This window comes from Chiloscyllium plagiosum, unplaced genomic scaffold, assembly GCF_037043375.1.
Source record: "Chiloscyllium plagiosum isolate Xiang-an unplaced genomic scaffold, Cpla_swu_hap1 HiC_scaffold_34, whole genome shotgun sequence".
Classification (NCBI taxonomy): domain Eukaryota; kingdom Metazoa; phylum Chordata; class Chondrichthyes; order Orectolobiformes; family Hemiscylliidae; genus Chiloscyllium; species Chiloscyllium plagiosum.
Genome location: NW_028270172.1, coordinates 43472878 through 43497604, shown reverse-complemented (window position 1 = coordinate 43497604; position 24727 = coordinate 43472878). Strand labels below are relative to the sequence as shown.

The following is a 24727-nucleotide window of genomic DNA, read 5'->3' as shown; positions in this document are numbered from 1 at the left end:
AATACTGCTTAGTATTCAGTAAAATGCCTTAAAATTCTTATGAGTAGAAATGAACTTGTGGGTTGCTGCGTAGAGCTAGATAATTCTAGTGCAGCACGCTTACAGATGGGAAAATGACATTATAAGGTAAACTGCCTCCACAAACTTGTCAAGATGCAAATAAGACATGCTACAGTTTTTAAAAAAAAAACTTTCTCATCATTGGGAGACTAATTCCATTGTGACAAATTTACATGCAGTTTCTGTTCGAAATTTTGAAATAAAACTTTATTATGTTTATTATTTTCTGTGTATTCATCAGTACATTGGAGCTTAAGTACAGAATGTGACTGAGTTCAGTGTCATCTTGCAGTTCAAACATCTGCCAATTCAGATGGACGTAAAAAGTCCCACAAACTGAAACCAAAATCTTTGTTTTTTACAGTATTAAAATCATAGTTGCTTACGGATGAGTAATTCCGGTAATAATGCAATGGAGCAGAAACTCACTACCCCTATATAGGTGGGGTCTATGATTAGCAGTGTGCCGCAAGGATCTGTGCTGGGTTCCCTGCTTTTTGTCACTTTAAATAATTGATTTGGATATGAATATAGGAGGTATGATTGGTAAGTTTGCAGATGACACCAAAATTGGTGTAGTGGATAATGATGAAGGTTATCTCAGAATACAATGGGACCTTGATCAGATGGGCTGAGGAGTGGCAGATGGAGTTAATTTTAGATAAATATGAGATGTTGCATTTTGGTAAGGCAACTCCTGGCAGCACTTTAATTATTAAAGGTAGGGTCTTGGAGTGTTGCCAGACAAAAAGACCTTGAGGTATAGGTTCATAGTTCCCTGAAAGTAGAGTCATAGGTGAACAGAGTAGTGAAGAAAGCTTTTGAGCGCTTACTATTATTGGTCAGTGCTTTGATTATAGGAGTTGGGAGGTCATATTGCAGTTGTACAGGACTTTGTTTGGGCCACTTTTAGAATTCTGCTTTCAGTTCTGGTCTTCCTGGAAAAAGAAAGATATTGTTAAACTTGAAAGAGTTCAGAAAATATTTACAAGGATGTTGGCAGAGTGGGAGGATTTGAGCTATAGGGAAAGACTGAGTAGACCAAAGTTATTTTCCTTGGAGCATTGGAGGCTGTTGGGTTACCTTAGGGGTTTGTAAAATCATGAGGGACATGAATGGGGTGAATAGTCAGGGTCTCTTGCCCAGACTAAGGAATCCAAAACTAGACAGCATAAGTTTAAGGTGAGAGGGCAAAGATTTAAAAGGGGTCTGAAGGGTAACTTTTCATACAGAGGGCAGTGGCAGAAGAATTGGTTGAAGCTCGTACAGTTACAACTTTTAAAAGGCGTCTGGATGAGTACATGAATAGAAACGGTTTAGAGGGATCTGAGCTAAATGCTGACAAATGGGACTAGATTAATTTAGGATATTTGATCAACATGGATGATTTGGACCAAAGGGTCTGTTTCCATGCTGTACAAATCCATGACTCTGAGTATATGTAGGATAATGTCTTTGCCTCCTGTCAGACATGAGAATACAAAATAACACAAATTACATTTTAAATTTTTCGTGTGAATTCTGTTCTGAATTAACATCTGGTGTGGACATTGACTTTCAAAATATATTGGCTTGGATCTTCCATGAGGCGTTAATCATGGTTGGATTATCATTCTGTCGGGCCTTCCTTCCACTATGATGCTTTTCCACGTTTCTGGTCCAATCTTCCAAACCCAGCTTTTTTAGAAATGTGTAGTGTACAGTTCTGCAAAGAGCTTTATTGCAGTGCTGGAACATGGGAGGGGATTCACTAGGGACCAGCATGAATGAATGAATGATGGTGAATAGGTGGATTGGGTGTGGAAGTTAAATTGGTAGACGATTGGGGATAGTTTCGTTGGGATGCATTGTTGGATTAGGAGTGGCAGTAGATAGACCAAGGAGTGTCTGAGGAAGGGGCAGTCAGGGGAAGGGTTGTGCAGTTATCCAGGAATTCAAATTAAGATTTTTCAGTGTTGTAAAGAAAGGGCAATTTTCTCATATAAAAGCAACATACCGCAGCTGCTGGCAGTGTGAAATAAATATACAGTACTGGACAGACCCAGCAAGTCTGGCAGCATTTGTGGAAAGAGAAATAGAGTTAACATTTTGAGTCCTCTCCAATTCAGATTGAACTTAGTGTTAACTATTTCTCTTTTCTAAGATATTGCCAGATCTGCCGAGTCTGTCCAGTTTGTCTTTAGTTCAATCTTTTCATCTTGCACTCATGAAATCAATTGACAGGAATACTAATAAACAGGAAAACCAACATTTGTTTTGCATGAGAGGAGAATGCTGATTGACTCGTGGACTCAGAATGGTAGAGGCATTGCCATGCAGAGTGCAGCTGTTAATGATAGACTATTAATTGCAAGATTTTATTTAGATTTTGGTCCATACAGGTTGACTCCAGTCGGCATTGCAGATGTTGTTTCTGTATGCAATAAACAGGGTCCTGTTTATTAATATGTGTAACTTTCAGTATAAGCATGTGTGTTCTCTCAGCGCAAGACTGACTGACTATCTTAGGTTGGATGTTGGATTCATTCTTTGCACTCAGGATTATCCAGCAAATGTTGCCACATCAATCAAATTTATAACTGAGATCCGGGAGTTAAATGCTGTAGTGACGTAATTGACCAGACTCAATTTCAGTTGACCTTACCCCTGGACAGGCAGTGCAGCCATTGGCTGTCCCCCACATTAGACCACTTGCTTTACTAAAGTTGAATAAAATGCTTGAGACTGTATCTTAGGCAACCAATGTTGGAGATGTTTAGAATGATGAGCAGGAGCTTGTAGTGTATTTTACCATATGAAACTTTAACATTCTGTAACCACACTGGTCTATTTTCTGGTTCTGGACTTAAAGCTGGACACGTTGAGTCAATTTTTTGAGGTCACCGTGTCTTTCCCTAATCACACTAGATATGTTTCTGTTACTAATCAGCGGTTGGAATGTAGGCTGTTTTCTACATCCAGGAAGCTTCTCGATGAATATTAATTGTATTCCACCCCATTCCTCACTTCCATCTTTAAATACTGAATTGAATGGACTTAAGATCCTACAGTTTTTTTTAAAACATGTTTCTTTTTATTCCTGTTATAGTTTACAAATATTCAGTTGTTCCAGTCTAAACTCTAAAATATGTATACTGATCTCATCTGGACTTTCCCAAATTGATATATTCAATCAACTTACACTTTAATAAGTTATTCCAAGTTCTCATAACTTATTTTTCAAAAATCTTTTAACATCGACATTGCACTATTCTCGCATTCATGAATCTTGGCAAATCTTTACTGCCTAGTAAAATGATTGTTCAATATTTTTAAAACATTTGTATGATTTCCGGCACTAACATCTCTTGAATGTTCAATCTTTGTTTGGCTATCTCAGTTTTTCAAAAGTAACTTGCTAAATTCCTTTAGATATTTCAAAATTATTGAGCAAGTGTCAAGCTAACAAGTTTCCTTTTATTTTAAATTACCTCTTCTAAACTTGTTTGCCATAGAAACTACTTCTGTATGTGCATGTTGTATGTTCATTCATTACTTTTTATGTCTCTTGACCTTGACAAGAACTTGTTGTGTGCTGCAAGCTGCTTTCCAGAAAAGGAAGCAGAAAATACAAAACATGTGGCCAGTGTTAAACTCCAAATGGCATGTTCCTGAATGTGACCTTTATCTTTAACAAATTCTATTTCAAACTTTACCTTTTGTTTTCTGTTTTCTGAAAAAACATTTTTAATGTATTTTCATAAGACATTCTTCAGCCCTGCATGTTCTAAGTTTCCCACCCAGTGCGGTTTTCAGCTGACTTGTTCCACTAATAGCTTCTTGAGGTCTGACCTATCTGTGCAGATTTGGCTGTCCCATCCCAGTAGCAAAGTTCTACTTCCTCACCTGCGACCACCTGTCCTGAGTCTTTTTTCAATTGCCCATACCAGGCTAATGCCACTTGGCTGCCTTATAATATATTTAACTGAATGCAGTCCTGGTCTCAGGGATGTGGTACAGGATCCTGCCATCTTTGCCAGATTCTGTTATGGTTCAATTTGATAACCCACCAGGAACCCTGGGTACAGATTGTGATCACCTATTTAAGTGAACATAAGGATAGTCTGCCTTAAAAGGCTTAAGATTAATCTCTGAAAATAGCCACCAGTTTCTAGCTTTTCTACTCTAGAGGTCACATGTTGACCACATTTGTATTAGATTACTCATTTCCTACTGTACAACCAATACTGTTGGTTGTATCCAACCAATGTCACATTTATCTTTGATTGTGTTGTCCAGTTGTTCCCAGTCTTATCATGTTTCATGTAACCCTTTAGTTCTTTCCACATTTATTTTTTGCTAAAAGCACTTCTAACTGAAACTGTTTATATCTGTTTAACCTTTAACTAACTGAAACTACTTGACTCCGGTTCAACTCCTTCAAGCTGGTTGTGAATGGTCAGTAGTTGAGAACAGCTAGAAGGATGGGTTGTTGATATCATACTGGTACCGAAATTCAATACTGTGTTGCCCTTGTTGGCAAAATTGTAAATAGGGCCCAAGTCATTTGCTTACCATGGAAGCTTGATGAAATAGGATGTATCAAAGCCTTCCTTCAGGATAACGCCAGTATGATACCAGGTATGTGTTTTGTAAGTCCCAAAGACTGGCAGATTGTATCAAATAGCATATCCCTTGTGCTGTACGAAAAAAGATACTGATCATACCATACCCAACTAGCCTATGCTTGCAAAATTCACAGTGGCAAAAAATAGAAATGATTCTGTAATTTGGTGACATTTGCTGATTTATCCATTGTGTAAAGAATTACATTGACCAATTTAGGGTTGTCAGTCAGGATTGCAGTGTGGTACAGTTGCATGCACTGGAAGCTACATACATTAATACACAAGGCGTTGTTATTTGCAGACTGACAGAACGTGCATGCACTGCACCTATTTCAACTCAATAGAATACGTGACGCTTATTTGCTGATGCATTGGTCAGGCCACTGCTCTGAAAATCAAGTAATGTCTTTGGTTTGAAGTCTAAACAAAGCCTGGCAGTTAATAGTCAAGCATCACTAACCATTGCATTCTCCATGGCTTATCTCTACAATTAGAATCCATTTACCAACTAATCAGCACTTTCCTCTCATACCGTTCAAATTTTTGTTTTCCCTTTTATTGGTATTATTGTGAATTGCTGAAAATGTGTTGCTGGAAAAGTGCAGCAGGTCAGGCAGCATCCAGGGAACAGGAGAATCGACGTTTCGGGCATAAGCCCTTCTTCTGGGATGGGATTCCTGAAGAAGGGCTTCTGCCCGAAACGTCGATTCTCCTGTTCCCTGGATGCTGCCTGACCTGCTGCGCTGTTCCAGCAACACATTTTCAGCTCTGATCTCCAGCATCTGCAGTCCTCACTTTCTCCTCATTATTGTGAATTGTCCTAGTGAGAACGATGAAAAGTTTTGACAAATGTCTTTTTTCAGCATTATTAGGACTTCTCTTGGTTAACTTTTCAGACGAAGCACTGGGCCATTAATTTAAAAATGGTGGAAAAATAATATACAGAAGATAAGACAAAATATAAATGTAAACATATAAATGTTGTGTATTAAATATTTAATGTCTGATTTATCATACCTGGAAACCAAAACAGTTACGTAATTTGTGTTCAGGTAATAAATGTAGAACTGTTGAGATTTGGTTGTCTTTGTCAGAACCATTGACTTGCTATATTTATTCATTCACTATTATCCTGAAGATGCTTTATTTCAATGTTTCAAACCCGTACTTAGCACATTGTGCCCTTTTTAAATTTCTTTTGCCCCTTCCCTTATCAACTTGCCTTCAGTTGGTAATCGTACCCAGTCTTCAGAAGAGCTCCTGACAGGTCTGCTACTTCCAGAAACATCACTCTCTGTTTTTGAAGCAGCAGCCTATTGGAGTTTCTCAAGAGAGTGGATAAATGTTAGTTTCATGTAACTGATAATACTTATTAAATATAGAATAACCAGTATATTGTATGTTTTTAAAAATTTCCTTTTGTAATGTTAATATGCTCTAGGGCAGTTACTAATACTTTTTTTTTGTTTTTAATAAGTTTGGGGCAGAATTTCGAAGATTTTCCCTCAGCCGCTATAAACCTGGAAAGTTTGCTGAATTCTACAGCCTAATTATTCATACGCATAACATTTTGAACATGGATATATTAATTGGATATGCTGATGTCCATGGTGACCTGCTGCCAATCAACAATGATGACAACTTCTGCAAAGCCATTTCCATGGCAAATCCATTGCTAAGGATTTTTGTACAACGAAAAGGTATGGCTTTAAAAGATTATCATCTGAAAATAAGTTGTTGAACACATTAGGTGCTTTGGCCTAATCTAGTTCGAATTTTTATTCCCCGTTATTTAATTCCAACATTCTCACTCCTGTTGTCTGTGGTCTCTCATGTTCTTTCAGTTTTGTTTTAAGTAACTCATCCACTTTTTATAATTGAAACTTGTTTCATGTGACAGATTAATTAACTAGAAAGTATATTTTTTCATGTTGCAAATACTTGATCCAGTTAATTTAATTGATCAACTATCAATCAAAAAATGCACAGTAGGTTTCGGTTTCCTCATGAAATGACAGTGGTATAAATTAGGTATACTATGCCGATGAACTTTTTTTTTTCTATTTTAAATCTTGAGTTACTTAACTTTTAATGAGAGTTGTAATCTTGTAAGCTGCCAGCATAGATATTGCAAACTCAAAGTCCTGAAATTCCTTTTTTTATTAAATATCTGTCACTTCTGTTGGACCTGAGTCCTAATTAACATATGGCTAAACATTAGGACATACTGTGAATATTCAGATCTGATTGCATAAATAGAATAAGAATATCTTAATCTGGATACCATAAGAAATAGGAACAGTAGTAGACCGTTTGGCCCTGAGACCTGCTCTGCTATTCAATAGGATCATAGCAAGCCAGGCAAGCATCAGGAGGTGGAGAAGTCGATGTTTTGGGTGTAACTCTTTTTCAGAACTGGGGATGGGTGTGGGGAGCTGCAGATAAAGGGAGAGGTGGGGACAGGGTGGTGAAGTGGGATAGGTGAAGACTGGTAGAGGGTACGACCTGGTTGGTCAATGGAAGGAATGAATTTAGTTGGTGGCAGGGAGCAGTGGAAGGGACGGGGAGGGGCTGGGAAAGGAGAAGGGGATGGTGAGGGAGGTTTTTTGAAAGTGGAGAACTCAGTGTTGAGTACTCCAGGCAGTAGGGTGCCCTCGTGGAATATAAGGTGCTGTTTCTCCAACAGGAGCTACGGTTTGTTTTGGCAATGGAGGAGGCCAAGGAAGGTCATATCGGAAAGCGAGTGGTTGGGGGAATTGAAATGGGATTATTTACCTCCACCCAAATGGACTTTACATCATCCAAGCCAAGATAATCCCTCACAACTGTCTTCATTTCATCTCTTCTTAACAGTGCTACCCATCAACTGTCTCTGAAAGGTTAGATATCCCTGAGTATTAAGTTCCCAGTTTGACTTTCTTGGAACCATGTCATCTTCGTAATGGCTATGAGAGCATATCCATTTAGCTCGATTTGTGATGTCAGTTTGTCTACCTTATTTCAACTGCTTTGATACAAAACCTTCAGGGTCGCCTTTTTGGCATTTTTTATCATCTTGACTTTTCCTTGTATTGTCGCACTATTTGCCTCTCACCCTTGACTACACTGTCTACCATTTTGTATTTTATTGCCATCCTTGTTTCTCTTTCCCTTGTCACCCTGCTTTGGTTCCTACCCCTTTACCATTCTAGTTTTAAACTCATCCTCATAACATTAGCATGATAGTTTAACAAAATGCAGTTCCATTCAAAAGAAATATGGTATGCTATAAGTTGTTTGACATAGTAAACATACATCATCAGTTGAAGGTACACCAGTTTGTCATGTACCATGGTTCCCCCCCCCATACAAATTAGCATACTATTCTATTTAGATAAATGATCTTGATTGAACTAAGTGAATGTGATCATAACTGTGCTTTCACTATTAATGGAGAGGAGCTCAACAGTAGATGACAAGGAGTGCCTACCAAATTTAATTCCATGGCCTGATTAGAATAATTTTGAATAGATTCTCACTTGAGCAGACTGACTGACTGACTTATGGAGGTGACCAAGTAGCCAATACACCTCAACATAGAAAAGTATAACAGTATGCACTGAAGACTGTCTAATAATCAGGCGGTTATAGAATTCAGCAGGAAACAGTAACAAGATAAAGCAGGATAGAAACCTTGGAACCAAACAGGCAAAGTAGTTGTTTGTTATGGAATGAATATCGAAGGCAGTTTTGTTGCCATTGTATACAACATCGATTAGTTTACAAATGCAGGTTTATATACAGTCCTGAACCTTTAGTACAGAATAGATATAGCTAAGATGAATAAGGTATGTGAATCTTATAATGAGTTGTCTGTCAGAACAAAGTCTGTTGTTGAAGAAGAAAACTGATGGAAACATTCGTTAATGAAACTCAAATCGATGCAAGAAACTTTGTATACAAAATAAAGTGAGAAAAGTAGGTGCTAAAAATGAATGATTTTCAAATAGAGCATAAGAAAGAAATACTCCACTGAAAAGATGGCCAGTTTTTGGTGTTGTTTGGGGAAGCTAAGATCTAGTCACTAACAAAGTGTACAAGTATCTTGAAATAAAAGCTCCCATTTGTTTGTACATTAGAAGGTTGAACTGGACGGATCCAAAACTTTTTCTAATCTTGAGATCTTCTAGTTTCTACTGAACTGTGAATCATGAGAGCACTTGTTGCCCTAGAATAGAACTTAGATCGTTTGTTTTCTACCATAGACGTTCCATGGATGTATATAAAGGATGCCCGCTTGCATGATGTCATTCATTCAGTCTTGTCATTATCAGTTATCTCTCATTTAGTTCTTACCACCTTACAAGATATTCATTTTTGATTCTGTAGTTTTTAAGATACCAATTGATGTTGGCATTTAATCAACATTTGAAACCTCAAACTTCTTCCAAAATTGGAAGTTGGTTGATATTTTGAATATAGAAGTGTGTTGCTGGCCTCGATTTGGGTGATAATCATTTTGAAATGTCATCAGAACCCAGTGCAATACAGCTCATATTACCAGCTTGATCCTTTATACCCAGTTATAATGTACAAGTGAGCAAACCAAACATTTGTGGTGAAAATTCAAGACTGATTATTGATGCAAAAACAGCATATATGGCTGAAAGATGGGTGTGATCAACTTGAACATCTGCAAAACATGATTTTTGAACCAGAAAATTGGAGTTGCCGTATACACTGTGACTTGTAGTAAGTTCTATCACATTGACTAGCCATGAAAAACAATACAATATCAAATGATTTAAGCTATATTACTGATTAAGCCCCAAAGTAAAGGAATCTTGCTGAGGTAATCCAGAGCATTTTTCAAACAGTGTCGAAAAAGGCCGTTCAGCCCAACAAGTCCTCACCTGGAGGAAACCCACGCAGACATGGGGAGAATGTGCAAACTCCACACAGGCAGTTGCCTGAGGTGGGAATTGAACCCGGGTCTCTGGCGCTGTGCGGCAGCAGTGCTAACTACTGTGCCACCGTGACGCCCCAAAGCAAAATGATCTTCAAATTCTATCATAATGTTTAACAATCAAAGATAATGTGAACATTGAAGTCAAATGTTTCTGTACAAATTTTCTGTTTTCCCTTGAATCCACTAATACAGGCAATCCATCCTCAAAGAAGAGATGTGATTGTAGCCTGATTATCCTTGGTAGGCTATCTAGTCATAATTGTGGGGTCAATTTTGCAGCAGAATCCAGCACTCTTTAAACATTTAGCCTAATATTAGGCAAGGTAATTGAACATAGAACATAGAAGAATACAGCGCAGTACAGGCCCTTGGGCCCTCGATGTTGCGCCGATCCAAGCCCACCTAAACTACACTAACCCACTATCCTCCATATACCTATCCAATGCCCTCTTAAATGCCCATAAAGAGGGAGAGTCCACCACTGTTACTGGCAGGGCAGTAGAAACATTTTCTTTAATTATTTTTGGAGTGCTTGGATGATATATTGAAGTGCATAGCCCCTTTAAATAATGTTGTGCCACCTGTTTGGAAATTTCCTACTTCTATGCATATACCTAGATTGTTTAATTGGTAGACCAACATAATTACTGCTTCGCCATATTTGAGGTTCCAGACAGAGTTTGAATTGCACTCCTCAAAAACCAGTTGAAAAATTTACTTAGTTTTGTAGATCCTTAAAGCCACTGTTTTATCATAAAAACCTGTGAAGTTCTTCCAAGTTAATGTCCTTTTCGACTCCATGTAAACCTATCATGATATTATGACTAACCTGGTGCCTTGTTAATTGTACATGTCATTACCACCCAATAGTAGGAAATCTTCAGCCTTGGTGACAGATCACTGCATCCATTCTGCTGCTATTATGTTGCTATCGTAAACAGCTATGCATACACACTGGGTTGGTTTTGTTTTTGTAGTAACAACTTTGCTTTACTGGAGTAAATCAGGTAGCAGCTTCACATGTCCATACACACACAGATGAACATGCAAATTTCCAAGTTGATGTCAGATACCTTATAAAATAACAGAATGTACTATTGCGGTTCTCACTGTGATGTCCATTCAAATGACTACAGTGGTGCACTTACTGTGCTTGATGATTGTTTGTGCAGAAGATGAGTGAAAATTTAGGGATAGTGTATTCTGGAGTAAATGTGAATACTGGTAATTATACCTGAACCACCTGTTTGGCTCAAAAATATTTTAACAAGTGTGGTGTTTTATATTCAAGAAAATTAGAAATACAGAATTAGGGATAGAAAATTAGTCTTCCCTGTCTATGACTTTTATCTCTCCCTTAATTTCATCTGTATTTGCCTGTCTTCATTTTACTTTCTGTTCATCATTCAAATTTAATTTATAATCCTTGCTTTATACTTCTAATATGTACTTGCATCGCTTTTAATATGTACTTTGCATCCCTGGTCTAAACTAGTTTAAACAGCCTCTCTCGCTTCCAGAGACCACAGATTCCTTGAACGTGTTATGCTGGAAGGAACACCTGATGAGAAGGAAATTATTGGAATGTTCATGAAAACTCTGGACAAATAACAATGATGTGAGCAACCAATGCTGTTTCTTTGCTGATCTGGGCAAATAAGGGAAGCAGCTGTGTTCAGTAAATGTGTTGGTAGATGCAGTAGAACTATCTTTCCCCTTCCTTTAACATGGTTTCTAACAGTTTTGTGCCATTTTTAGGGACCAGGTCAGACCCCCTCAAAATATCTTAAGCAGGTAGCCTAGACCCTAATGTTTTCTTTCTTTAAAGAAATGGGCATTCCAGATGTGATGCAGCTGGTCAAACCACTTGGCTTTAAGCAAAGCAGAATTTATTTAAACACTACAGTTGAAACATGAATAAAAGAAAACGGAATTTTAGATAACCTAACAATTGGAAAACTTAACCAATTCGATACAGCAACTTAACAAAGGAGCTGTTCCAATCCAGCAACATCCCATAAACCCCTCCCTCTCGCCAAAAAGGTAAATTGGAACACAGATTCTTACAGGCAGGAGGGAACAACTTCCAAAGAGATTTCAGAGAGAAAAGTCAGTCAGGAATCTTCATTGAAGACTGTAGCCTTCCAGCATCTTGACTGCCACAGCTAAACCGAACAAGAAAAGACCTGAACTGGGAGAACTGGCTACTCCCCAGCCATTGTTAAACTAGACACTTCAGCACACCTCTGTCTTTATGACCTCTCTTGAAAAAACCAAGAGCAAAATAACCCTTTTTAAAATGATAGCATCATCACACCGTGTTCAGAAGTAAAAAGGCTACATACTTGGAATGCTCATCTTTATTCTGCATTTGTTGCATCCCTAATTTCGAGGTGAACTATTTTTCTTAGTTCAGTAGTTTTGCACAAATGGAATAACTTTCCCTCTTTGACCTAATCATTTTATACTATAGCCTGGAAATTACTGTGAAATATATTGTAGGAGTATTTAAATTGGTTAACATCTCTGTTAAATAATGGAAGAGTTTAATGTGTGTGTTTTAAGCATTTACACATTTAATATTGCTTGGTGTATGGAACCCAGAATGCAAGAGGTGTAACAGCTTAGAGAATATCAAACATGATTCTGAAGTTCAAACATTGGGATGCATTCCTAAAAGTTGTAGGATAATTAATCCAGCAGTAATGAGGAAATTGACAAGCTTACTTTGTGGCATACTATCAGTTTTCATCTTAAAACTGAGAGGAATACTTCATGTCTCTTACTAGATTCAGCAGTTAGAAATTAAGTTAATGTTTATGAATTTAAATGAAAACTAGCTGAATATTGCACCTCTTCTGTACTGCAAAGAATAGTGATTTACCAATATTATGTCAAGGCTACATTTACTAATGACATTTCAGTCATTTACTTATGGTATCCTCTTGAACATCATATTTTTCATCACCTTGATGAGATAAGCAATGTGTCCAGCTGACAAGTGTAACATGGATTTATAGGATCGAATGGCATTTGAACCAATTAGGTAGAAAGATTCAGAAGTAATAATTGAATAGAATGTTGAAGAAGATCAGGATCTAACTTTGGTAAGCATGGAAAATAACATTGTTTTAATTTCCTTTTCAACTTTGCAATTATCTTTGATTATTCACTATCAGTTGGTACGTTTTAAGTATGACTGTAGGTTGTATGGACCAATTTAGACCATAGTTGAATGGACTAACATTGCAAAGAAAGCAATAATTTCTCCATCTGGTGATCATTATCATTTGCAAGAAGTTATTACCCAAACTGAAATAGTTATTATGTATAGATGAAGATTGGAGATTTTTGATTAACATTCTGAGACTTACAAGATATTTAAAAAGTCTTTCCTGGTCTATTGGCAAATACATATTCAAATCCCATTTTGAATTTTTTTCATTTGTATGGTAGGTTTATTAATTTTTAGTAATGCATTGATCAAGTGATCAAAATTCCTTACAATTGCAAAAAGTGAAAATAATTCCATGGATGAATATTTCACACATAAGTACACTGTAAAAAAAAAATTGAAGGAGTTGCAGATGGTTTTGATTTCTGTAGAGTCTGTGTAGACCTGTAGAGGTCTGCAACACAGAAAAAAGACCTTTGGTCCATCAAGTCTGCGAGGAGAAAGTGAGGTCTGCAGATGCTGGAGATCAGGGCTGAAAATGTGTTGCTGGAAAAGCGCAGCAGGGCTTGTGCCCGAAATGTCGATTCTCCTGTTCCCTGGATGCTGCCTGACCTGCGCTTTTCCAGCAACACATTTTCAGCTCCATCAAGTCTGCACTGGTCAAAAATAAGCACTTAAGCATTCTAATTTCATTTTCCAGCATTCCATTCCTATTTTCTGTCTACAGTTTTATAAATCTTAAATTGTTTGTTACCGTATAACACTGTAGTTGCATTCCAGTGAATCCTTGCTTAATAGAAAATCACTTAATATGGGAAAAGTGGGGTTAGGGGCAAGCCAGCAAAGAATATCACACTCAATCCCTCAAAAATCACCCATACGTCGAACACAAAGTATAGCACAGTCTGAATGAAGGCTGAAATCATATTTATTAATGAAACAAAAGCAAATTTAACATGATACATTTAAAAAATCTAAGAAAGCTGCTCCCTGTACAGTACCTCTCACAGAAAGCTGCTCTGTTGTCAGCTGACATCAGCGCATGCGTAAAACAGCACTAAGACTGGCGCTGACATTGCACACGCGCAGGACAGCACAAAGATCAGAGCTGACATCGTGCACTTGCGGAACAGCGCAGACACCAGCGCATGCACAGAATGGCACAGTGATTTTGTGGACATTGCGCAGTACGAAGCATGTGAACTGATCCCCGCTGGAATTGCGCTATTGCCAATGGAGGTAAGCGTTCTCGAAAATACCGTTTCCTAATTCTTCAGCGACAATATAGCCAAGTCATGCTGCCAAAATGCGTGTTATCCCAGAACCACCTATTCTAGGTTTTGATTAGTATCTCCTATACGTGTTCATATAAGCTTTTTATTTCAATGATATGCAAAGTTTTATTTGCTAAGATGCAAATGCCATGTTGAATTTGAATATTGGAAAATGAGCAACAAAAGCACTCTGTAAAAGGTATGACAGTGACAGAAAATATATCCATGTACATATAAACCATTTTAAAACTATAATAGATCCTCATTCTCTCGAACAGTAGAAGACTAATGTGGAGTTTAGCAAGGCCTTTGACAAGGTTCCATATGGTAGACTGGTTAGTAAGGTTAGATCATATGGGATCCACAGAGAGCTCGCCAATTGGATATAAAATTGGCTTGATGGTAGGAGGCAGAGGGTGATTTTCTGACTGCAGTCTGTTACCAGCAATATGCAGCAAGGATCGATGCTAGGTCCACTATTGTTTGTCATTTATATAAATGGTGTAGAATATAGGAGGTATGATTACTAAGTTTGCGGATTACTCTAAAATTGATGGTATAGTGGACAGTAAAGGTAGTTATTTGAGAGTACAATGACAACTTGATCAGATGGCCAACGGGCTGAGGAGTGGCAGATGGAGTTTAAATATTTGTGAGGTGTTGCATTTTGGTAAGACAAACCAGGGCAGGATTTACAGTTAATGGTAGGGCCCTGAGGAGTGTTGTCAAACAGAGGGACCAAGGGGTGCAGGTTCATAGTTCCTTGAATGTAGTATCATAGGGTAGGCAGGGTGATGAAGGCATTTGGCATGCTTACCTTCATTGGTCAGAGCACTGAATACAGGAGTTGGGACGTCATATTACAGCTGTTCACGACATTGGTAAGGCCACACTTGGAATGTTGTGTACAGTTCTGGTCACCCTGCTATTGGAAGGATGTTACTAAACTGGATAGGATGCAAAAATGATTTACAAGGATGTTACCAAGACTGGAAGTTTTCAGTTACAAGGAGACAGTTTTTCCCCTGGAGTGTAGGAGGCTGAGGGTGACCTGATAGAGGTTTGTAAAATTGTGAGGGGCATAGATAAAGTAATAGCCAAAATCTCCTCCCCAGGAAAAGTGAGTCCAAAACTAGAAGGTACTTCACCTGTTGCCTCACTGGACCTACTTCCAGTGCCACATGTGGTGACCTAGAGTTCCCCTTGCCTTGCAGTCTAGTCATTCTTTCTGCTGTGACACCGGGCCTACCTCCAGGGCCACAGGTGACCAAGCAACCCTGGTTGCCCAATCATCCGTTCCTGCATCACCCTGTTGCTCTTGCCTGCCTGGGTCACACCTGGGCTTTCAGGCAAACCATGCCCACGGCCTGGGACAGAGCTAGGCTCAGCTTATGGGATCTGCTCCTGGCAGGGACCGTGCTGTCTCCTCTGATACCCTTCACTCTAGGTTATCTTCTAGACTGCCTGCATGTCTCTTAACTTCTCCTTCTGCACTTTAACTTACTTTCCCAAATAGCTCTTCTCCTCCTTTAGGGCCTGTTTATTATTCTTGGCTTCTGTGACCTGACATTGCAGATATCTATCTGGTTTCTATATTTTTCCACTGTTTGCCACTTCTCTCACTGCAGATCTACGTACAGCATTTCTCCTTCCCTGGTCCTCATGCTAGAACCTCTCTTCACTCTGCCTTCAATTCCTTGACTTTCTGATCCAGTATGCAGACATATCGCTGAAGGCAGAGGAGCCAGATCGCCTTCTCTACGGAGCACTTATGTTCCTTGCAGTCAGTCCACTGGGCTGCTGCTTCCCCAAACGCTCACCTCGTAAGAGATTGAGGACCCATTTCTTTGATACATTTACCTTTTTAAACACATAGAAGATCATCTTCTCAGTCAGATGCTTTGCTTCTGAAACACCCTGTATCATATAACATTCCTTATGCCAGTGTCCTGCCGTGATTCTGTAGGGGTCTGGTTTGCAATCAGTAATTTGCTGCTTTTAGATGGTTTGAATCACCCCGGGTCCCTGGTTCGAGACCGTGGACTTAGGGAATGTGAAATGAGGAAGACAGTAGGGGTCTTGGGGTTTTAAGCTCACCACAGGGGAAAATGCAATTTTGAAGTATATCTAGCTGTTCCCGCTTGCCATACCTGGTGCCTGAACGAAGACTTTGGACTGCGTAGGCCTTCAGTTTGGGTTGAGTCTGCTGTTGCAGTAGGATGCGTATTGAGTCTACTGAGTAAGTACTTGGTTTTCCTTAATTTCTGGTGGTTTTGCAGACTAGTTTTCACCTCAGGATGTGTCTGAGGCCTTGTGGTATCTGTTGGGTCAAAGATTGTCGGTTCTTAGCTCTGCAGTTTGTGGTCGGTTGCTGTTGGTTTCCCGGTTCGGAACAGGCCTATGTTGGTAGCTTTCGGAATTAGTAAACCAGTGAGACTGGTACAGTTGGATCAAGGAACAAATCAAATAGTCAGCGCAGGCAGAAACAAAGCAGAGAATGAGGTGGCTTTAATAAATTAAACTGCAAGAGGCCTAACGGGGAAGGCAGATGAACTCAGGCATGGTTAGGAACATGGAACTGGGATATCATAGCAATTACAGAGATGTGGCTCAGGGATGGACAGGACGGGCAGCTTAATGTTCCAGGGTATAGATGCTATAGGATCAAAAGGGGGGTGAGAGGAGGGGGAGTGGTGTTTTTGAATAGGGATAGCATTTCGCCTGTACTTAGGGAGGAAAATCCTGCAAATATGTCTAGGGAAGTTATTTGAGTGGAACTGAGAAATAGGAAAGAGATGATCACCTTATTGGGATTGTACTCATACCCCCAAATAGCCATTGGGAAATTGAGAAACAAATTTGTGTGAAGATCACCGTTATCTGTAAAAATAATAGGGTTGTAATGGTAGGGGTTTTTAATTTTCCAAATATAAACTGGGACTGCTATAGTGTTCATAGTGTAGAGGAGAGAAATTTAAGTGTGTACAAGAACATTTTCTGATTCAATGTGGATGTACATAGTAGAGAAGGGACAAAACCTGACCTATGCTTAGGAAATAAGGCAGGGCAAGTGACCGAGGTGTCACTGGGGGAGCACTGTGAGGTCAGTGACCGTAATGCTATTAGTTTTAAAATAGTGATGTAAAATGATAGATTGGATCTAAAAGTTAAAGTTCTAAATTGAAGAAAGGCCAATTTTGGCGATATTAAATAAGAACATTCAAAAGTTGATTGGGGCTGGATGTTCGCAGGTAAAGGGACGGCTGGAAAATGGGGAGTCTTCAAAAATGAGACAATGAGAGTCCAGGCCAGTATGTTCCTGTTAGGGTGAAAGGCAAGGCTGGTAGCTGTGGGGCATGCTGGATGGCTAGAGAAATTGATGTTTTGGTCAATAAAAAGAAGGAAGCATACGTCAAGTATAGACAGCAGAATCCTTAGAGTATAAAGGCAGTAGGAGTATACTTAAGACGGAAATCAGGAGGGCAAAAATGGGATATGAGATAGCTTCGGCAAGTAGGGTTAAGGAGAGTTCAAAGCGATTTTATAAATACATTTAGGACAAAAGAGTAATTAGGGAGACAAAAAGACCCCTCAAAGATCAGCAAGACAGCCTAAGAGTGGAACCTCAGGAGACTGGAGAGATATTAAATGGGTATTTTGCAACAGCGTTTACTGTGGAGAAGGACATGGAAGATATAGAACGTGGGGAAATAGATGGTGGTGTCTTGAAAAATGTCCATACTACAGAGGGGGGAGGTGGTGGATGTCTTAAGGTATATAAATCCCCAGGAGCTAGAACTCTGGGAAGCTAGCAAAGTGATTGCTGGGCCCCTTGCTGAGAAATTTGTATCATCGATTGCCACACGTGAGATGCTGGAAGACTGGAGGTTGGCTATCATGGTGTGCCACTATTTAAGACAGGTTAAAAGGTAAAACCAGGGAACTAAAGACCAGTGAGCCTGACACCAGTGGTGGGCAAGTTGTTGGTGGGAATTTTCAATACTCTGTTTTGGATCCACTGCTTTTCGTTATTTATATAAATGAATTGGGTGTGAACACAGGAGGTATGGTTACAAAGTTTGCAGATGGCATCAAAATTGAGGGTGTAGTGGACATTGAAGTAGGTTCCCTTGAAGTAGAACAGGATCTTGATCAGATGGACCTTTGAGCCGAGAAGTGGCAGATTTTCACACAACTTTTCATGCAGAGGCTGGTACATGTATGGAATGACCTGCCAGAGGAAGTGGTGGAGGCTGGTACAATTACAATATTTAAAAGACTTTAGGATGGGTATATGGATAGGAAGGGTTTAGAGAGATATGGGCCAAGTGCTGGCAAATGAGACTAGATTAATTTAGGATAGCTGGTCGGCATGGACAAGTTGGACCAAAGGGTCTGTTTCTCTGCTGTACATCTCTATGACTCTAAGAGAAAGTTAACTTTAGAGTTTCCTTTCTGTTACCATTTTATTAGTAAACTTGTCCATTTCTCAGCCCATAACTCTTCTGGACTAGGGGTCTAGACTAGAGTGGTGCTGGAAAAGCATAGCAGGTCAGGCAGCATCTGAGGAGCAGAAAAATCGACATTTCAGGCAAAAGCCCTTCATCAGTCCTAATTAAGGGCTTTTGCCCGAAATGTCAATTTTCCTGCTCCTCGGATGCTACCTCACCTGCTGTGCATTTCCAGCACCACTCTAATCTAGACTCTTGATTTCCAGCATCTGCGGTCCTCACTTTTGCCCTGTTCTGGAGTGGATTTGCTTCAGTATTCCTAGTTAATGAGCTGAAGGGTTGACTTTCTGCATATTTCCTACTATGGAAGTGGTGTAAAACATTTAGAAATTGATATTGTTTTGTTGGTTGACCAAAATGTTCCTGTCTTCATGATGCATATGTGTAAGTACTGTATATAGGTTTGTATCACTTAGTTTCCCTGAAACATTGATCACTTTTTTCCAACATGGGAAAGCTACTTGGGGTGAAAAATATCTGCTGCACTATATGCTTTTTTAAAAAAAAAGCAGACCTGCAAGTAAAAGTGTTTTCAAATGCATCTTTCCCAGAAGAGAATTTGGAAACTTGGAATCTTCACTTGATCTTATAATATCTGTTCAGGAAGTCAGAATGTGTTCAGATATTCTTAATTGCACTTAAGTCAATGGCAATTTTTCAAAAGCTATTCTTTGTAATTGTACAGTGAGCAAATAAAAGTAAGTAAATAGAATTAAATTTATTGTTGTAACTTGGTAGATTTGTTTATGATATACATTGACAACAATGTTTATTAATCATTTACCATTTGACTACATTTAGTAGTTGATTTTTCTAGTAACGCTTAACCTCTGCTGTAAGCATCTTTATTAAATGCACAGCAACAAACATGTTTCATTGTAGATTTATGATTGTACAATCTTTTGATCCATTTTCCCAGGTTCATGAACAAAAATAGGGTTACGTACTATCACATAAGATCATCCTTCAGCATTTTCTTCTGCCACTTTTCTTTCTAATCATCAGCTAACTGTCTATGGAATGCACCTTTGTGATCCTCTTAACTTTAAATAGTGACAGCAGTTGCAGTCAGTATAGTTATGCCTTTACAACCAGAATACTGATCATTAACGCCACTCGATGTTGACTGCTAGGATGTAGGAGTTTGAGAGGTGACCTTATAGAAGTTTGGGCAGCATCATCAGTGGTTAGCACTGCTGTCTCTCAGTGCCAGGGACCCAAGTTCAATTCCAGCTTCAGGCAACTGTCTGTGTGGAGTTTACATATTCTCCCTGTGTCTGCGTGGGTTTCCTCTGGGTACTCCAGTTTCCTCCCACACTCCAAAGAAGTGCAGGTTAGGTGAATTGGCTATTTTAAGTTGCCCAGAGTGTTAGGTGCATTAGTCAGAGGGAAATGGGTCTGGGTGGGTTACTCTTTAAGGAAAGTCGGTATGGACTTGTCGGGCCGAAGGGCCTTTTTCCACACTATAAAATCATGAGGGATATGGAAAGGGTTAATGGTAGGCATCTTTTCCTTAAAATGGGGAATATCAAGATTATGGGCCTCATTTTTAAGATGAAAGGAGAGAAATTTAAAAAAGATTTGAGGAGCATATTCTTTACACAGATGGTGGTTCACTTGTGGAATGAACTTTCTAAGGAAGTGGTGGTTGTGGGCACAGTTACAACATTTAAAAGATGTTTGGGTAAGTTTAGAGGAATATAGGCCAGAAACAGGCAAGTGGGATTATGTTCAGCATGGACTGGTTGGATCAAAGGATCTGCTTCTGTGCAGTATAACTCCATGACTCGCATGCTTTGTCAACCATATTGTCATCTTGTTTTATGAATTTTCTTGAGGTTACTATTAATATGGAATTTATCCTATTGTGATAGATTCCATGGCCCTGGTGTCAAGTACAATTTCTATTTGCCAAACTCCATGTGAAAAATAAGTATTGCTAAAGGTTTTTATCTTTTACTGTATAAAACTCTAGTTAGGCCACGACTGGAGGACTATGTGCATTTCCAGTCACCTCATTAAACGAAAGATATGATTGCCCTGCAGAGGAAATTTATGGGATGTTTGCTGGGCTGGAGGGTCTGAGATTTGAGGAAAGATTGGATAGGCTGGGTCTGTTTTCTTTGGAGCAGCTAAGTTTGAGAGAGGATCTGAGAAGTGGATAGGAAAATGAGGCATAGAAGGATAGTACTTGCATTACTAGAGTAATTAATAACCGGGGAATGGTGGGGATGGGTTGACATATAAGGGGTAGATGCCATGAGGAGAGCTGAGAATTTTTCTTTTGAGGGCAGTAAAAGTCTGGGATTTATTTCCTGAAAAAGTGATTGAGTGAGAAACATCCTGTAATATTTAAGCAGTGTTTAGATATTCACTTTTATTGCCACAGTCTTCAAGGATGTGGACCAAAGCTAGAAAATGCATTATTGTAAACAATTTTTTTTGTTGTTGCCTGGCATGGACATGGCGGCCTCTTGTGCTGTGTAGTGATCTGTTTCCAAATAAGTGGTGATGGCTTCTGTATTTTGTTCCCATTCATAGGATGTGAGCATCACTGACTGGGCCAACATTCATTGTCCTTCCCTAGTTGTCCTTGAGAAGGTGCTAGTGCATTGCCTTCTTGAAACCTTGTGTTAAGCCACAACTAGTGTTTATTTTTTAATGAGAGCAGCCTTATGGTCCATTATGATTGTAGCAACTTTTGTAAAACACATTTTATACAGTTTCATATTTAGTTTTATTATTATATATTTAATTAATCTTCTCATTAGTTGCATTCTGTTGAACCCTAGGAATAGATTAAACCTTAGTCGCATGACTTAGATACACACCAAAAACTAGCTGAAAATTGAAGAAGTTTAGGAAATGCGAAATCAGTGCAGCACCCATGTTCTAATCCTTACCTATCTACCTTAATTACTTATCTCTCGCAATCTATTATCAATCACACTCAAGTGCTGGGTTGGCAAGTTTTACCTTCTCCTACAACAAAAGATTTTGCCAACTCACTTAATGAGGTTCCAAATTCACCTTGTTCTTAATTAATCCATTATTTCAGTGAAAGCCTTGTTAAAACTTTACTTAAGGCTGGTAATTACAGAATTTAAATTGGATTTCAGTTTAATACCAACTATAAATAAACTATTTGAGTACGAGATAAACATTTAGATTTTCTTAGCAAAATGCAAATGCTCATCTATTCTGCATCATCAATTTTGTGTTAATAGCAAACAGAAGTCCTCTTGCACACTTGGTAATTTTTCCCAACTTTCCAAAGTACCATTCACCAAGTGCTTTAGAAATTGACCTAATAAAATTAACTTGCTCTTACTTAGCACTTTTTCACATTGTCAGCCATTCCAAAAGTGCTTTATAAATTGTAATGGATTGCTATTTCATTAAGTCCAGTTTCAAGTTCTAATGCTGGTCTTTTGATAGGAGTTGAGGTCAGGACATTCAGTGAAACACCAGGAGAATTCCTTGTTTTTACTTAAATTCTGATATTTGGGTCATTTAATAAATCCATGTCATGCATCAGATTCAAAGCCAGGACATAGTTTAACTTCACTTTGCATTGCAACTGGAATATTAGATAGATTGAGCTGAAACTCGAACCTCATTAGCTACAGATAAAGGTGCTGCATAAATTTTGCTGCCGTCAGATATTTGTCACCATCCTCAACTTGGTCTGAAAGAGCATTTGAGTTGTGGTTCTCATCAATGGGCCACCACTAATTCTATCTGTGAAAATTGGGACAAACAACAACCTCTCCTGCATTTTCCACTGTTGGACCTCACCGCTACCAAATTACCCATAGGCATCATGATTTACAGAACAGATTGACAGTTCAACATACACTATCTGCAGTACAGAAGCAAAATCAATCCTGCCTTGGTCATTAAGGAAAATTGTGTTTAATCAATTTTTTGGAATTAGTGTAGGTAAGGGGGAATTGTTAGATGTATTGCATCTAGGTTTCCAAAAGGCATTTGGTAGTGTGTCATTTAAAAGGCTATTAATATGCAAGATGGGTGTGGAAATAATGCATTAGCATAGATGAAATATTGGCTAATAGACTGGAAGCAAAGAGTAAGGAGATGTGGAAATTTTCAAATTTGTGTCTTGTTGAGAGACACCATAGATCAGTTGTGTCCTTGGCTTTTTAAAATCAATATTAATGTTTTTGATTAATAAACAGAGCAGTGTAAAATGTTTCTGATTATGCAAATCAAGATGAAAGCGATTGCAACTTTGAGGAGAACACGCTGTGAATAGATGTGAACACATTAAGTGAGCAAACAAAATATCAGATGGATTATGATATGGTAAAGCATCTAATTTACTCATATAAGACTGAACTAAAACATGCATGTTGATGTTCACAAAATGTAGAATGTGCTTATGTAAGAATCTCAGAAAATTAGCATGGGCTGTAGCAAGGACTCTGGAAGATAAATGGCATGTTGATCTTAATTGCAAAGGAATTAACATGGGAAATAAGGAAGTCCTGCCACAGTTATACAGGTCTTTGGTGAGACATCACCTTGAATGTTTTGGTTTCCATATTTGAGAGGATATGCTTGCACTGGAGGCAGTGTAATTGATCACTGGGTTGAGAGTTGTGCAATGACAGGTAGAGTAATTCGGGTCTGTTATTTAGGCGAATATAAGGTGATCTTATTTTAAGATTGGACTTGATATATTAGACATTAAGAGGTTGCTAGCTGTGGAATCTGGAATGTAGGGTGCAGTCTCAGGATAGGGATTAATTATTTCAGGCTGAGAAGGAGAGATATTTTGTTCACTGGAAAGGTTGTGACTCTTTGGAGTTCTGTAACCCAGCTGGGCATAGGTTCTTTGTTTATTGCACTTATCTGGGCTAGGCAGATCTTTGGTGTCTCAAGGAATCGAAACCTATGAGGAGGGGATGAAACGTTGGAGTTGAAGCCAAAGTTTTTTCATTTTTAATGGTGGAGCAAATTCTGTGTCCTCTATAGTCTACTCCAGCTATCTCGTGTATTCATGTATATAAATGATGCTCAGGTGTTCATTCACTCGAACCGAGCTCCAGGTTATTGTCAGCACTCCTTGGAGAATAAGAGAAAATGGATTTTTCTCTAAACATGCAAAAAACTAAAGTTCTGTTCAAACCAGTCCTTAGAATTGGACATAATCCACTCCCTGTACGTTTAAACAAAATGCTATAGATATACATCACTGTTGAATATCTAAATCGCAGTAAGACCACACTTCAGTATCCATAGACCATTTTGAATATAGCTATTAACTAGGTACAACACAAGAAAATGGTCAGCAAGTAAATCTGTGGGAAAAACGAATAACCTTTGTTTCCAAGGCCCCTTCCAATTTAATAAAAATTCCATGTACCTATAATGTGTTTTTTCTCTATAGAAATTAGGGATGCAATTCCCTATCTTCATATATACCACCTTTCCTAACTACCCTCAGTTCTGAAGAAGGGTCACTGGACTCAAAACATTAACTCTGCTTTCTCTCCGGATGTTACCAGACTGCTGAGTTTCTGTATATGTCACATTTTGTTTCACTTAATGGGAAACTTGTTGGTGCTGTGCATCAAGAATTGGATCGTATTTTTGACAAATGCATATGCATGCCTGAGTAAATGTTCATTCTGAATTGGTATTCAGTTTTCATCAATCTCATTGCTGAAAAGCCAGCTTTTCAAAGATTGATCCTGTATGGTACAGCTATATTTTCAGAAGAAACAGTGTTGTATCAATCATATTCTCAGTCTCCAATAGAATAGAATTATCGAATAGTACACCTAAAAGGAAGCTATTCGCCCTGCTGCACTGCTCTTCTGAACAGTAGTCCACTTTGGCCTGTTCCCAAGTTTTCTTCCCATTTTAAAATGAATGGTGTTCTAGGCATCATTGTCTAGGCCAGTTCTTATTGTTCATCCCTAATTGGACAGAAGGCATTTGAGAGTCAACCACATTACTTTGGGTGTAGAGTCCATGCAAGCCAGACTAGGTAGGGAAAGCAAATTTCCTTTCCTGAAGGACATTAGTGAACTAGATAGGTTTTTGCAGCAATTGTTGCCATTTGATTAAATTGAATTTATTCCTGATTTTTATTATATTCAACTTTCCCCATCCACTGTGGTGGA

At 38.7% G+C, this 24727-nt stretch overlaps 1 protein-coding gene across 1 annotated transcript in view; it reads left to right on the top strand.

Annotated features, from left to right (window-relative positions):
- Positions 1–24727, top strand: part of LOC122564350 (partitioning defective 6 homolog gamma-like) — a 56834-nt gene that overhangs the window by 8943 nt on the left and 23164 nt on the right. Inside the window, exon 2 of the mRNA XM_043719099.2 lies at positions 6145–6367. Coding sequence (XP_043575034.1) covers positions 6145–6367 — 223 coding nt within the window. The remainder of the gene's footprint in view (positions 1–6144; positions 6368–24727) is intronic.